We start from the raw sequence: 15607 nt of genomic DNA on the forward strand, positions 1-15607 counted from the left end.
CGGAGAATCGGCGGCATTGACGCCGCCGTGTTTGGTGCGGCGCCGGTTGTGGGCTGCTCTAGGCGGCCGGGCTGCCGATTCTCCGGCTTGGATGGGCTGAGCGGCCGCTCTGAAAAGGCAGAGCCCCGCCGGTGCCCTCCACACCTGGTCGCAGCCGGTGGGAACTCTGCGCGCAGGGTCGGGGGGGGCAGCCTGGGGGGGGGTTCCGACCCCGGGGGGGGGGGGGCCTCCGATGGGGCCTGGCCTGCGATCGGGGCCCGCCGCTCGCTCCCCGGGCCTATTTTCTTACGTGTTGGCCCCTGAACTCCCGCGCCATGTTGCGTCGGGGCCGGCCCGCGTGAACCGCTCCAGCGCCGTGCTGGCCCCCTATGGGGGCCAGAAGCGGTACTTCCAACACCGATCCCTGGAAAACTCCAATTCCCACTTTGTGCCACTTTGAATAACTACTCTTTCTGCTTTCTGACTTGAAGCTACCGTTCTGCCACTATTCCCCTGACTCCACATTCTCTGACCTTATTGATTAGTCTATTATGAGTCCTCTTATTCAAAGCCTTTTGAAAATCCAGGTAACTTATTGTATCTACTACATTAGCATTGTCTGCTTTCTCTATTATCTCCTCTAAAAATCCAACAAGATTGGTCAAGTGAGATTTTCGTTTTTGAAATCCATGCTAGCTATGCAATATTCTATTCTTTGTTTCTCTGTGTTCTTCTATTCTTTCCTTCAGTTGGGATTCCATTATTTTTCCTCTTACCGGAGGTGAAACTGATTGACTTATAATTCGCTGGACGTGTTCTGTCCCCTTTCTTAAATATATTAATTTTGTCACCCATTTGCCAGTCTCCTGGTATTGCACCTTATTCTAACAAATTATTAAATATATATGGTAATATCTCTGCTATCACCTCCCTAAATGCTTTCAAAATGCATGGCTGCAATTCATTTGGATCAGGGGTATTATCCTTTTTGACTGCAATTATTTTATTCAATACACTGCCTGTTAAACACTTTAAATACACTCATTGCTCATCCAATCATTCAGTGTCATCTCTACCTGTTCCACTGCCCTGGTCAATAGCAAACCAAAATAATTAGTTAATGTTTACCTAATGGCCCGATTGTTACCTGTGCTACGAGCCTATCCCTTAATGGTTCTTTTCCCAACACAGCCTTTTTTTTAAAATTGATGTGCCTGTAAAGTATTTTATTATTTTGTTTTATGTTCCTTGATATTATAATTTTGTAGTTCCTTCTTGCCTTCCCGTTTTTGACTTCTCTCCGAATCCCTTTGTGTTCTCTCTTATATGAACCCATCTGCTATCTCTGTACTTAATGTATGCCTCTTTCATAACTCCCAATTGTTCCCTCATGTCATTATTCATCCATGGACTCTCATTAGCGTTTAGTTTGTTCTTTCCTTTTAGAGAAATATATTTGTCCTGCCCGCTGTTGAACACCATTTTAAATGTTTCCCAATGTTGTTTTGCATATAATTATTGCTAATTACTATATAACACAGGCAAATGCCATCACTGCAAATTCATGGAGGGAACCAAAGCACTGCTTACCAAGGACTCCGAGGACACAAATGCAGTTTTCAACAACATTAAATACAACCATTTTCAGAAGTAACGTGTGATAAAATTTTGCAATAATGAGATTCCATTGTATATTAAATTCATGAATAGGAATGGGCCGCTAGAATTTCAGAGCCTACAGATAGACAAGATACTTGGGATGATTAAGTGCTTGAAAGCCAATCTGATCTGTAGCAGCTACAATTTTCTCTCCGAGAACCTTTAGTCCATTACACACACTGTTGTTAAAAGGAGGTTGCACTGCCTACAATTTGACAAGTAACCTCATGGCAGATGAAATTTGAATTCTTTAACATTTTTAAATGCAACGATGCAAAATTTATGGGTAAAACTATTAATAACAAATAAACAATGTTAAAGATGTTTAATTCACTGTCGATCAGCTGAGCTTTGAAGGAAATTCATGTTCACAGAGCAACAGAAAATTGGGGAGGTTGGTCAGGTAGTCAGGGTTAGTCAGGTTGTGGGGGGTAGGTGGGTGGTCAGGGTTAGTTAGGTTAGGGGGCAGTCAGGAGGTCATCAGGTGGTAGGGGGTAGTCGGATGGTCAGGGGAGCTGATGGGCTTGGTTGTGGAGGTACCCAGGTGTTAGCCTAGTTTTTAATCTGTCTAACATTGTAAAATTTAATTTACGGGACGTGGGCATCACTGGCTAGGCCAAACTTTTTATTGCCTTACCCTAATAGCCCTGAAGAAGGTGGTGGTGAGCTGCCTCCTTGAACCATTGCAGTCTGTGTGGTGTAGGTAGACCCACAATATGTCCTGGGCAACTATTCAGGTGAGTCCCACGGAAATGTCCCAAGTCTCTGACTCTAGCTCAGTGTTGGAGAAGTTTGTGGAGGGTCCTGAAGATCAGGCAAATTGGAAGCTTAAAATTCCTGAGCATTCCCACATAGATCTGTACGTTGGGATTTTCATGGAGTCCCGATGCACAACTTCAGTAGTATGTCCAGGGTCCAACAATCTGGAGACCGGAAGATTTGGGCCAATAGGTCAGATGATCAAAGCTTGCTTACCAAGGTAGCTGTTAAGGAGGGAGGTGAGGGGCAGCATGGTGGCACAGTGGTTAGCATTGCTGCCTCACGGCACTGAGGTCGCAGGTTCGATCCCGGCTCTGGGTCACTGTCCGTGAGGAGTTTGCACATTCTCCCCATGTTTGTGTGGGTTTCGCTCCCACAACCTAAAAGATGTGCAGGGTAGGTGGATTGGCCACGCTAAATTGCCCCTTAATTAGAAAAAATGAATTGGGTATTCTAAAGTTATTTTTAAAAAAGGAGGGAGGTGAGGTAGAGAGGCAGAGAATCATAGGGAGGAATTACAGAGCTTGGGATCCAGGCAACTGAAGTCATGGCCACAATGGAGCAATTTTGACCATGTCCATTAGGGAGGGAGGGAAATTGTTAGAGAGTATTTACCACACCGTTTCTGTCAGCTGCCATTGCACAAGCACAGTTTTTATAGTCTGCCGATACGACACTGTGCAGACTGAACTCCTCCATGTTTTTAGTAATGGTGCTGAAACCCCTTGGTACATCTTCCAATACCTAATGCACTCTCAGGAAATAAGCAGTAGTTTTTTTAATCCCTGTTATTCTCAGTAAAGCAGCACGGTGTCACAATAGTTAGCACTGCTGCCTCACATCTCCAGGGTCCCGGGTTCAATTCCGGCCTCGGGTGACTGTCTGTGCGGAGTCTGCACGTTCTCCCCGTGTCTGCATGGGTTTCCTCCAGCTGCTCTGGTTTCCTCCCACAGTCCAAAAATGTGCAGGTTAGGTGGATTGGTTATGCTAAATTGCCTCTTAGTGTCAAAAAAGGTTAGGTGGGGTTACTGAGTTACGGAGATAGGGGGGAGGCTTGGGTTTAAGTAGGGTGCTCTTTCCAAGGGCTGGTGCAGACTAGATGGGCCAAATGGTCTCCTTCTGCACTGTAAATTTTATGATTCTAAAGTTCAGATAGGACCTCACCTGCTACTGAATTATGTCCTGGGCTGACCCTGCTGCCACTAACTTGCATCGAGGCCAGAATTTTCACGGAGTCGTAATGTCCGTAGACCAGTCATTCAGAGTCAAACGCTAATCCTGTGGGGACATGGGTTCAAATCTCACCATGGCACTATGTGGAATTTAAACTCAATTAATAAATCTGAAATACAAAGTTAATATCAGTTAGAGCAATTAGGGATGGGCAACAAATAATGGCCCTGCCAGAAATGCCCGCACCCCATGAAAGGATAAAAAAGAAAAGCTCCACAGAGACTCCAAAATGGAAGATAGAGTTTTGATCCAGAAGTCCCGCTTCCATGTCTGACAGATCCAGTTCCCAATGATATGGGGTCAGGGCATGAATCACACATGAAGGATACGCAAAGGCAGCAGGGCCATTTGAACTCAGTGGTCACGCCAAATTATGAAGGGGGAGTTCTTCCACCCGCTGCAGCTGAAGTCAAGCAGGCAGAATCTCAAAACCTACCTGGAGCGCAGCCCTACCGATCTGCCACTAGGAGGCTACCTCCTAACAGCTACATTATTCCCCGATGCATCCGGGGACCTCAAGTACAACAGGAAAATTCCAGTCAGTCTCTGACAACAGGATTTGATAGGCCTTTGACAAGCTGAATTGGCTACCCTCCACTTGCGAGCGGGTAGCTATGCCGACAACGGGCAGCCACTCAGGCCATCGCGGGGCGGAGAATCGCTGGGGGGGGGGGGTCGCTGGCAACGACCCCCGACGGCGCGGCGCGATTCCTGCCCCCGGCGAAAAACCGCCGCCGGAAAATCCGGCAGCTGGCGTCGGGGCGCCGGGCGGGATTCACCCCCCCCCCCCAGCGATTCTCCGGCCCGGCAGAGGGTCGGAGAATCCCGCGCAGAACCTTTTTTATACAAAAATTTATGAAATTATGTATTTGGAACTTATCAAACCAATCATCGTTAAAACTATTACTTCAGTAAAATCTTTTGGGAAAAAAATCAGGCAAAAAATGAAAGGTGAATTTTGAAAACAAAGCTATGTATAAATGGATGACACATAAATATTTACACTCTCATTAGATAGGGAAGACAACTACGCAGCATTATGAACCAGCATGGAAAATACTGATAACTTGCCATAGTGTCACAACAGCCAAAACCAAATTAATCATCCAGAAAGTAATATGTGTTGAACTGCGGAGGTTACGTGTTCATGCATTGTACAGCGCAGACCTGGTTACTTAAAATCAACATAACTGGACACCTTGATTTCCAAAACATGCTACATTCTATTCAACCATTCTATGGGCTGCTATAGAATCTTATATGCTTTCACACAAAGTGGATATATTAAATACAAGAGACTCTAAACTATATAAAAATATTACTATATCCTGAGATCTAATAAATCTTATAAACTGAGGTGTCAAATGGATGGAGCGAGCATAATAAAAAATCATTTTCTGTGCAAAAGTAAAACGAATTATCTATTTGCATAACCTTCTTTGAGGCTAAGATTCTTTCACATTCTGTAATAACATTCCTCACTTTCCGCTGGTCTCGGTAGTTTAAAGTTGCAGATTTCTGGTTCAATGGAATTCCTTGGCAGCATATAAATAATATTCCTCACAAAATCCCACTAGATGAATTAGCTTCCTTAATTCATTTTGAAGTTGACTTAATACCTCAAGCATACTTGTTCCTACATTCAAACAGACTGCTTCTGGAGGAAAGATTAACAAACCCCCGTATGCAATGCAGAATTTGTGATTTCTTTAATTCTATCCATCTTCAGGTCCACACTTTTGTGTATCTTTCGGTTTTTCTTCTGCATTGTTAACCAGAAGTTGTATTTAAGGAGGTTTATGGTTTTCATTTTTTCCCATTCTCAAATAATAGATATTACATAACCGTCGGCAGACCAAATCTTTTAACTCATTGCGTCCAAATTGGTGGTATGATAAAGTAAATCATATTACAAACTGTTTCCTCACTGCTGCAGTAATCAAAATTACTTTACCTTAGAGGAGTAAGTGTGGCCATCAGATCCGCAGACAGAACTGGGGTGCATCACTGCACAGGGCTTGCATTTGACCAAATTGGCAGCTCCCATCGATTGTCTACGAAGAAGACTGTCCTTTTTCTGTCTGAGACTGCAAATGAAAAATGCAGTTGATTATATGACATGATAAAGCGTATATGTATTACATTAAAAATCTCCATGTTACTATTTCTGGAGATGTTCCAAAAGTGGGATGCATCATCTGAGTGGAAAAACAGATTCAAAGGTGTCAAACGGTAATATTAAATTAGTAAATATTTGTGCACAAATTGGGCTGAATTTTATGTGGAGGTGGTGGCCCTGCCCACCAGCTGGAAAGCGGGGAGGGACCCGATCCTGCTGACCCTGAAAGCCAAGACCAGATTTTACGGTGGTCAGGGGCTAAATTGCCTGCCACCCACACCCACTGAACCGCCTGAGGCAGAATGTCCCACCTCCAAGAGCTGCTGGCCAATCAGAAGGCAAGCGACTCTCCAGTCCCAGCAATGCCACCAGGGATCGTGGTCACTGCTGGGACTGCAGTCAGTCCCCAAGCAGGAGTTTCGCTGGAGACCAGAGTGCAAGGTCAGTGGGGTTATGCTGGAGGCAGCAATCTGAATCAAGCAGCTATTTCCACTTCAGGGGGATGGATGGGAAGGTCCCTTTGTGAGAAAAGGGTGCACGCATGTGACGTGGGTACCTCTGCCGCTGATAAAGGACCAATGGTGGCGGCATAGAGGCAGGGGGAAAAGGACTCTAAGTGGCCATTAAGATACCAGCACTGGCAAGGAGGCACTGGGCATCATCCATCTGCATCCATGTCACCCACTCCCTCTTTGTCCTCTTTGTCCCTTGTCTCTAATCCCATAAAACTGTGGAACCACCCCATTTCCATCCCTGGTCCATTCCTGTCAGCTGATCTTATTAGCTGTTCTCTCAACAGGTAATATCTCACCTATAAATCAACCGTCATCCCCCTCAACCCCCGCACCATCCCACTTGATTTTTCCCACCCTTCAACTGCCCAGTTGCCAGCCCACTTCTAAGGATGTTGGGGGTAGGGGGTGGAGGGGTGGGGGGGGGGGGAAAGAGACATCAAGGAGGTTTGAAAAATTCCAGCCATTATATCAGACCACCAGCCCCATCAAAAGAATATGGATATCTGCGAATTGCACCATTTGTAACTTTCTTTTTAGCCATATTCATGATGAAGTGGAATCTATTTAGTGCAAGACTGATGGGGCAGGATTCTCTCAGCTCTGGGCCCGGCCGGAGAATCCGGGTGACCGGGCCACGTCGCAGAGCTGCGAATTGGCACCATTGGCGCCGGCGTGGTTGGCGCGGCGCCGGTCGTGGGCCGCTCTATGCGGCCGGCCAGTCGATTCTCGGGCCGGGATGGGCAGAACGGCCGTCGTGGAAATACTGAGTCCCACCGGCGCCGTCCACACCTGCTCTCAGCCGGCGGGAACTCAGGGTGGAAGTGTTGGGTGGCGGCCTGTGGGGGGTGGAGGGGGCTCCGACCCCGGGGGGCGCCTCCGATGCGACCTGGCCTGCGATAGGGGCCCACCGATCGGCGGGCCGTCCTCTCTGTCTAGGGGTCTCATTTCCTATGCGCCGGCCCCTGTAGTCCTGCGCCATGTTGCATCGGGGCCGGCGCGTTGAAGGAAGCCACTGCGCATGTGCGTGTTGGCGCCGGCGCCACTGTGCATGCGCGGATCCCACGGTGCCCAGTTCGCGCTGGGATCGGCAACTGAAGCGGTGTGAACCGCTCCAGCACCATGCTGGCCCCCTGTAGGGGACAGAATTAGTCCTGGGAGCGGCCCGTTCACGCCGTCGCATTCGACAGCATGGACACTCTGCCGCGGCATGAGAGAATCCCGCCCCCGGTTAAAATTATCTTCTCCTGTCTGAATCATTTCAAATTTTAACATTCAGCTTTCTCAAATTGGATGAAAGTTTGTTCGCTTTGTAATGCGGGTCATGCACTTAACCCAGCAGAACAGAATCTTCAGATGTTGCATATCTAATGAATCTAATGTGTCCTTTTATGTGAAAGGTGACTGTGGTGTAAAAGCCTGAGTTTGAGAATACGATAAATTGCATTGATCTAAGCACTTATTCAAATTTGCGAAGAGATGGAGGTCTTGCCTAGTTACCTAAACTTGTTTGTTTATGTCCAAATCTAATCTTGTGTGTTCAGTAGGACATTGCACTCTTTTGGAGTGGTCCATTTATCAGGCCTTTACATCTCCTTCTCTGCAGGGACCAAAGTTTTGCTAACTTTCGAGTGATTTTCCACACTGAAATTGCACATGAAAATCATGTTAGAATCTGTAATGCACAGCATAGCAATGATTCCTGAATTACCACAGGGACTCTCTTTTGAGATATATCAGGCCACTCAGGCAGACATGCAAGTGATGCAAGATGCATCAGATTACTTAGTGTTGTCCTATTCCAGAAAATCAAACAACGTTGTGGAATGGATTTTTAAGATACTTATTTGTACAAGACCTAACTGCCTGCCATTTCAGAGGGCCTTTGAGAGTCAACCACATTGCTGCGGATTTGAAGTCACCTATAGCCAGACCAAAATCTGGAATTAAGATTCTAAAGATGACCATGAAACCATTGTCGATTGTCGTAAAAACCCATCTGGTTCAATAATGGGTGGCCTGGTAACACAGTGGATAGCACTGATGCTTCACAGCTCCAGGGTCCCAGGTTCAATTCCCGCTTAGGTCACTGCCTGTGCGGAGTCTGCACGTTCTCCCTGTGTCTGCGTGGCTTTCCCCCGGGTGCTCCGGTTTCCTCTCACGAGTCCCGAAAGACATGCTTGCTAGATGATTTGGACATTCTGAATTCTCCCTCTGTGTACCCGAACAGGCGCCGGCATGGGTCGGAATTTTCACAGTAATTTCATTGCAGTGTTAATGTAAGCCTACTTGTGACAATAACAATAAAAATTATTAATGCCCTTTAGGGAAGGAAATCTGTCGTCCTTACCTGGTCTGGCCGACATGTGGCCGACAACAATCTGTTGTTTTGATCTATTCATCTCTGTTTAGGCCTCAGTGGCCTAAGTGGTGAAACCCCAATGTTTGTAAACGTTGCCCACATCAAGGGATGTAAGTTGCACTAAATGCATTCCAATCACTCAAGTGCGATTTCACTGCACTTACCTCTATTTGATGTGGGGAATATTTACAAACATTGGGGGTTCACCACTTAGGCCACTGAAGTGTGAAGGGAGATGAATGGATCAAAGCTGCAGATGGTTTTTACGAGCTGTCAATCACAAACCACTACTCAATGAATGGATTGTAGATAATAAATCTGTGGGAACCAGACACAGGCACAGCTGCTCTCTTTCCAGGAATTGACAGGTGGACTGCTCTCTCACTTCCAGATAGGGGTCTCTTTTCTGTGTGGGGGATGTGTGGTTTGTGTGTGGGGTGGGGGTGTCTGTGGAGAGGATTCCTTTAGGCAGGGAGTCCCTGTGGGGTCCCCCATTACAGGGGTCCATAGGGTGTGTGGGTAAGGTCACCCCTGTACTTGGTGGTAGGGGGACCACCCAGGCAATCTGGAGATGGGAGGCTGCGGTCCGGTCGGTGGGGGTCATGGCTGATTTGTGGTGCGGGTGGATGGGCTGCCGGCCATGGGACTTCATTATCGGGCCGCCTGCTCAAAATGGTGGCTGTTTTCGGGATTCCCCTAAGAAGAACACAGAATTGCATCCTGCTTTACGACCACAAGGTGATCATAAAACTAGTGCAATTCAGTTCCGGTGGGAGAATATATAGTCTCCCAAACAGAAGATCCTGCCCTTGGTCTTTGAATTACTAGTTCAGTGACAATACCACTGCCTCCTCTTCCACCTAATCCCACAGATCTTTACATACAAAGAGTTGTGGGAATGTGGCATTGTGATGATTTTTGACTCAGAAGCTAACAGTAAGGAAAATTTATAATGACTTTAAAATATTTCAAAAATCTGTAATTGTTTTTAAGAATGTTTGACAAGTACTTTCAAGAGTTTGCATCAATTGAAATTTTCTTTCCTCATAAGAATTGGTTCATGTGACCTGGCCATGCGTGACCTGGAAGCATTATCAATGGAAAGGAAGTTAAGATGCAGAAGATCTGTGGCCAAACACAAAGGAGAGTTGCAAGACAGGAGAACTCGATGGTGAAGTCAACCAGCCCACAGATACAAACACATGGAGAAAGTAGACAGAGACAGAAGGAGGAACAGAGAATTTGTGTCATGAGAAGCATGCAAAACTCTCTATGACAAGGTCAGTTTTCTGTTTGGCGGTAATGCCAAATGTTCTTGGGGAAGCATATATGAGCGCGCTACATGAGAATCCTAAAATGTAATACAGGCATCTTTTTTAAAAAGTGATCAATCTGTGCAGCGCCTATGTAGAAATATAAATTCTGGAAGTTGTAAATCTTAATTGTTTTAAAAATGATACAAATGCAATAAAGTTTAGAGCACAACAGTACATAAAGTAGCAAATCCAAATCAGTAACTCTCCAGATATTGCTTTTGTGTCTCCACCTCACATTGGTTATCTAAACAAACATGAATTGTGAAGTCCTATCACTTATATATAAGTAACACTTCCTATTCCAAGTGAAACAGAAAAAATAACATATATTCTTTTGCGTTGGATAAGAGAAAAGAATATGAAAATGTTTAAATTTTGAGTGGAAATAGTGGAGAAATTGCATGTAATGAGCATCACTTTTCATTTCTAAATGAATGACTCATTAAGGATAGTATTCGATCTGAAAAGTAGCCATATAAAGTTGCTGGAAAAAGTCGCGAGCCTGAAGATTGGGAGAAGTTCTGGATTCAGCAAAGGTGAGCCAAGAGGTTGATTAAGAGGGGAAAAGTGGAGGGTGAGAGTAAACTTGCAAGGAACAGAAAAGCGGACCATAAAAATGTATGTGAAAATGTAGAAAGAAAACGATTAGCGAAGACAAACGTAGGTCCCTTGCAGCCATTTCATCAGTCCAGCCTTTATTAAAAAAATGTTATAAAGTAGTCAGGCTGACATCTATGTATATTTCTCCTGTCTGCCTCCTGGATGGGACAAGTTATTCTCCATTTTAAAATTATTATATATTTTCATGTGAGAGTATCCTTTAAGAAATGGGTGTTTAAGAAATGTACTTTTAAGAAATGGAGCTGCTCTTACCTTATTTATGTTTATTTACACTGGGGGACCTGAGGGGGTGTATATATTTGCTATGTTGGCTTTGTGTTAAGTCAGGGTGTTAATTTATTATTTATGTACAGGGGGGAGGGGGGTATGGAGGGTTGTTTTTTGACTGTGTTTTGTATTTAACCCTGTTGGGTTCCTTTTTCATTTTGTTACTGATATTCTGTGAAAACCTTAATAACAATTAAAAAAAAAGAAATGGAGCTGCTTATGTTACTGGAGTGATGTCAGAGTGTGAGTGGAGCTGAGCTCTACTTCTGTTTTTTTAGTTTCAGTTTGAGAAAGCTTGGGTGTGTGTTTTTCAGTGAGCTGAATCTGAAGTTAAAAGTGAGCTGCACTGCTGTTGATCTCTGCCATCAAAAAACTATCTATGGATCATTTGGTGAATTCAGAAGAAATATAAATGTTTTCAGTCTTGAATGTAAACCCTGATGTGCTCCTGTTTGGAGGTTTGTTAAGTCTTTTGGATGTTAAAAGAACAGCATACAGATTACTTAGTGTTGTCTTCTTTGGGGGGTGTATTTGATTTACTGGTTGCTAAGATGTTCACTGTTTGTTTTAGAAAGGTTAACTTGAGTTCATAGAATAAATATTGTTTTGTTTTAGAAACGACTGGTCCATTTTCTGCTGTACCACACCTGTAGATTGAGCCGTGTGCTCCCCATACCACAATCTATTAAAAGTTGTGGGTCAGGTGAACTCCATGATACACTTTGGGATTCTCTAAACCCTGGCCCATAACAATTGGGGGCTCGTTCAGGATAAAAGTCTATCTATTGGATTGGCTTAGTGAACTTAAAGACAGTGATGGGTGAGCATATTGTGGTTGCTTTTCAGGTGTGGCATTTTAGTTTAAGTGGGGAGTGTGTTGTGGACAATGGTTCTTTCAGAGGCTCAGAGGTTTTTGGGGGTGGAGATGGTCACACGCAGTACCTTACGGACAGAGACAAAAAGCAGACTGTTAGATTTGGCAAAATCATTGCAATTAACATTACCTGACAAAATGCGAAAAGATGAGGTAATTACGGCAGTGGTTAAGCATTTAAAGTTGCCTGAGATAGAGTTTGACTCATTGGAAATGGCAAAAATTCAGTAGCAAATTAAACAAATGGAGCATGAGAAAGAATTAAAGCAGCTTGAATATGAAAGAGAGAGAGCGGAAAGAGAAAGAGAGAGAGAGGAAAAAGAAAATGAGAGAGAAGAAAGGGGAAAAGAAAGAATAGCCCTAGCAGAACAAAAAGAAAGAGAAAGGGTGATACAGATCAGGGAAAAAGATAAAGAGAGAGAGTTTGAACTTCAGAAAATGGCCATGAAACATGACAGTCAGTTAAAATTGGCAGACGTAAAGGGAAACGTACAGTTGGATGACAGTGATGAGGCTAGTCAGAAAGAGCGTCAAAGTCGAAGGCTTGGTGGGAATCTATTTAAATATGTCCAAGCATTGCCAAGGTTTCATTTCATTTGAGAAGGTAGCTAAACAAATGAAATGGCCACAGGACATGTGGGTATTACTGATTCAAACAAAGCTGGTAGGTAGGGCTAGTGAAGTGTTTGCATCACTACTGGAGGAGGTATCTGGGACGTATGAGGAGGTTAAAAAATCCATCTTGGGTGCATATGAACTAGTGCCTGAAGCTTACAGACAAAGGTTTAGAAATTTAAGGAAAGAATTTGGGCAAACATACATGGAGTTTGAAAGGCTCAAACAGAGTAATTTTGATAGGTGGATAATGGCTTTGAAAATAGACCAAACGTATGAAGCTCTCAGAGAAATTATACTTTTGGAGGAGTTTAAAAATTCAATTCCTGATGTAGTGAGAGCTCATGTGGAAGAGCAGAGGGTTAAAACTGCGAGATTAGCAGCAGAAATGGCAGATAATTATGAATTAGTCCATAAATCAAAGATTGGTTTCCGACATCAGTTTCAGCCGGTGAGGGATAGAAACTGGGGACATGAGAAATACTCAAGTGGTAACGGTAAAGGTGATCTTATGGGAGATAATAAGGAGAGTGTACCTCAGATTAAAAAAGAAATCCAGGAGGGTGGAAAAGAAATGAAAAGTTTCAGATGTTTTCACTGTAATAAACTAGGCCATGTAAAGTCATATGGTGGTTGAAGAAAAGCATTGGGAAGGCAGATGTGGTAAACAGGGTAAGACAATAGGTGTGTTAAAGTGGTAAAGGAAAGCCCAAGTGAAGCGAAGGAGGTGCAAAAGATTGTACAGCCTGATCAAGAGGTGATTGATAAGAAGGTGCCAGATGTCTTTAAATAATTTACTTGTGTGGGTAAAGTTTACTCATCAGGAGGAGCAGGTAAAGCAGACACAATTTTAAGAGATACAGGGGCTAGTCAATCTTTGATGGTAAGAGATGATGGGTTATGTAGTTTGGGTGGAATGTTGCCAGAAAAGGTGGTAATTTGTGGAATTCAGGATGAGAGGAGTAGCGTTCCATTATATAAAGTAAGGTTGGAAAGTCCAGTGAAGAGTGGTGAAGTGGTAGTAGGAGTAGATATGTCTATTAGGTTTCCAGAGACCATTCCAGTACATAATATTACAGCTAAAAAGATGGTGGAGGCATTACTTAAATTCTTTACTAGATATGGACTACCTACAGAAATACAATCGGATCAAGGATCAAATTTTACCGCGAGGTTATTCAAAGAAGTAATGGATAGCTTAGGAATAAAACAATTTAAATCAACTGCATACCATCCAGAATCGCACGGAGCATTAGAAAGATGGCATCAGACATTAAAGACAATCTTGAGGGCTTATTGTCAAGATTATCCAGAGGATTGGGATAAAGGAATTCCATTCGTTCTGTTTGCAATTAGGGATGGTAAGAGGTGAGGGGTTATGTAGTTTGGGTGGAATGTTGCCAGAAAAGGTGGTAATATGTGGAATTCAGGGTGAGAGGAGTAGCGTTCCATTATATAAGGTAAGGTTGGAAAGTCCAGTAAAGAGTGGTGAAGTGGTAGTAGGAGTAATAAAGACAATGTTGAGGGCTTATTGTCAAGATTATCCAGAGGACTGGGATAAAGGAATTCCATTTGTTCTGTTTGCAATTAGGGATGCTCCTAATGAGTCTACCAAATTTAGTCCTTTTGAACTAATTGTTAGTCATGAGGTAAGAGGGCCACTTAAATTGATTAAGGAAAAATTGGTGAGTGAGAAATCGGAAATTACATTATTAGATTACGTGTCAAATTTTAGGGAACGATTAAATAGAGCAGATGAATTGGCTAGACAACATTTGAAAGTTGCACAAAATGTGATGAAACGGGTCGCGGACAAGAAATCCAAAGTTCATAGATATGCCACTGCAGATAAAGTTTTAGTGTTGTTACCAGTGGTAGGTGAACCTTTAAAAGCTAGGTTTTGTGGACCTTATCAGATTGAAAGGAAATTAAGTGAGATTAATTATGTGGTAAAAACACCAGATGGAAGAAAGACTCACCGAGTGTGTCATGTGAATATGCATACAAGGTACTTTGAAAGGGAAGGAGAGAAATAGGAGGAGGTTTTAATGATTCTAACTCAAAGTGACAAACCAAATCCAGTTGACTGTGAATTTGACATGCTTCAAAATAAATTGGAAAATGAAGATGTTCTCATAAAGACGGCCATTTTGTAATGTGTTTTGTAAGTATTAGGCTATGACAACATACTGCTGTTTTGTCCATAAAAAAATGTACTTTAAAATAGCTTTGGTTCTTCGAGGAACATTCTAGGCTGATTGATTGATATTTATTGTCCCATGTACCGAAGTACAGTGAGAAGTATTTCTCTGCAGCCAAGGGAACATACACAGTACGTACATAGTAACCAAAAAGAATAATCGATGGTCCTCTAGTTGAAATCTTAAGACTTAATTTGGGACACAAAACTAGCTTAATAATGGGAATATAGCTATTAGTTTGATCCAATTTAGTTTTAGCCTCAAGACACATTACTGGACCGGGATTCTCCCCTACCCGGCGGGGCGGGGGGTCCCGGCGGGATGGAGAGGCGGGAACCACTCCGGCGTCGGGCCGACCCAAAGGTGTGGATTTCTCCGCACCTTTAGGGGCCAAGCCCTCACCTTGAGGGGCTAGGCCCGTGCCGGAGTGGTTGGCGCGCCGCTGGCTGGCGGGAAATGCCTTTGGCGCCATGCCAGCCGGGGCCAAAGGGACTTGCCATTTGGCGGACGTCCACGCATGCTTCATCAGCGGCTGCTGACGGCATCCCCGCGCATGCGCGGGGGGGGGGGGTCACTTCCGCATCGGCCATCGCGGAGGCTATGGCCGAGGCGGGAGGAAAAGAGTGCCCCCACGGCACAGGCCCGCCAGCGGATAGGTGGGCCCCGATCGCGGGCCAGGCCAGCGTGGGGGCACCCCCCGGGGCCACATCGCCCCGTGCGCCCCCCCCCAGGACCGCGGATCCCGCCCGCGCCGCCAGGCCCGCCGGTAAGGGAGGTGGTTTGATTCACGCCGGCGGGACTGGCATGACAGCAGCGGGACTTCGGCCCATCGCGTGCCGGAGCGGGGCCGCCGACCGGCGCGACGAGGTGCGATTTCCCCCACCCCCCCCGCCGGCCAAATTTTCGGTGCCGGAGAATTCGGCGGCCAGCGGGGGCGGGATTCACACCGCCCCCCGGCGATTCTCCGACCGGCCGGGGGGGTCGGAGAATCCCGCCCCTGACTTCAATTAAAAATCCTGGTTTGCTTTCCGGAGATGATTTACATGTAACGGTATTGTTTTAATATAGTATTAGAATGCTTCATTTATTT

At 44.8% G+C, this 15607-nt stretch overlaps 1 protein-coding gene across 2 annotated transcripts in view; it reads right to left on the reverse strand.

Annotated features, from left to right (window-relative positions):
* Positions 1-15607, reverse strand: part of LOC140426984 (testican-1-like) — a 959619-nt gene that overhangs the window by 206594 nt on the left and 737418 nt on the right. For both annotated transcript variants that reach the window (XM_072512339.1, XM_072512338.1), the window contains exon 5: positions 5585-5717. In XM_072512339.1, the coding sequence (XP_072368440.1) occupies positions 5585-5717 (133 nt within the window). The remainder of the gene's footprint in view (positions 1-5584; positions 5718-15607) is intronic.

The sequence above is a fragment of the Scyliorhinus torazame genome, chromosome 7, assembly GCF_047496885.1.
Source record: "Scyliorhinus torazame isolate Kashiwa2021f chromosome 7, sScyTor2.1, whole genome shotgun sequence".
NCBI lineage: Eukaryota > Metazoa > Chordata > Chondrichthyes > Carcharhiniformes > Scyliorhinidae > Scyliorhinus > Scyliorhinus torazame.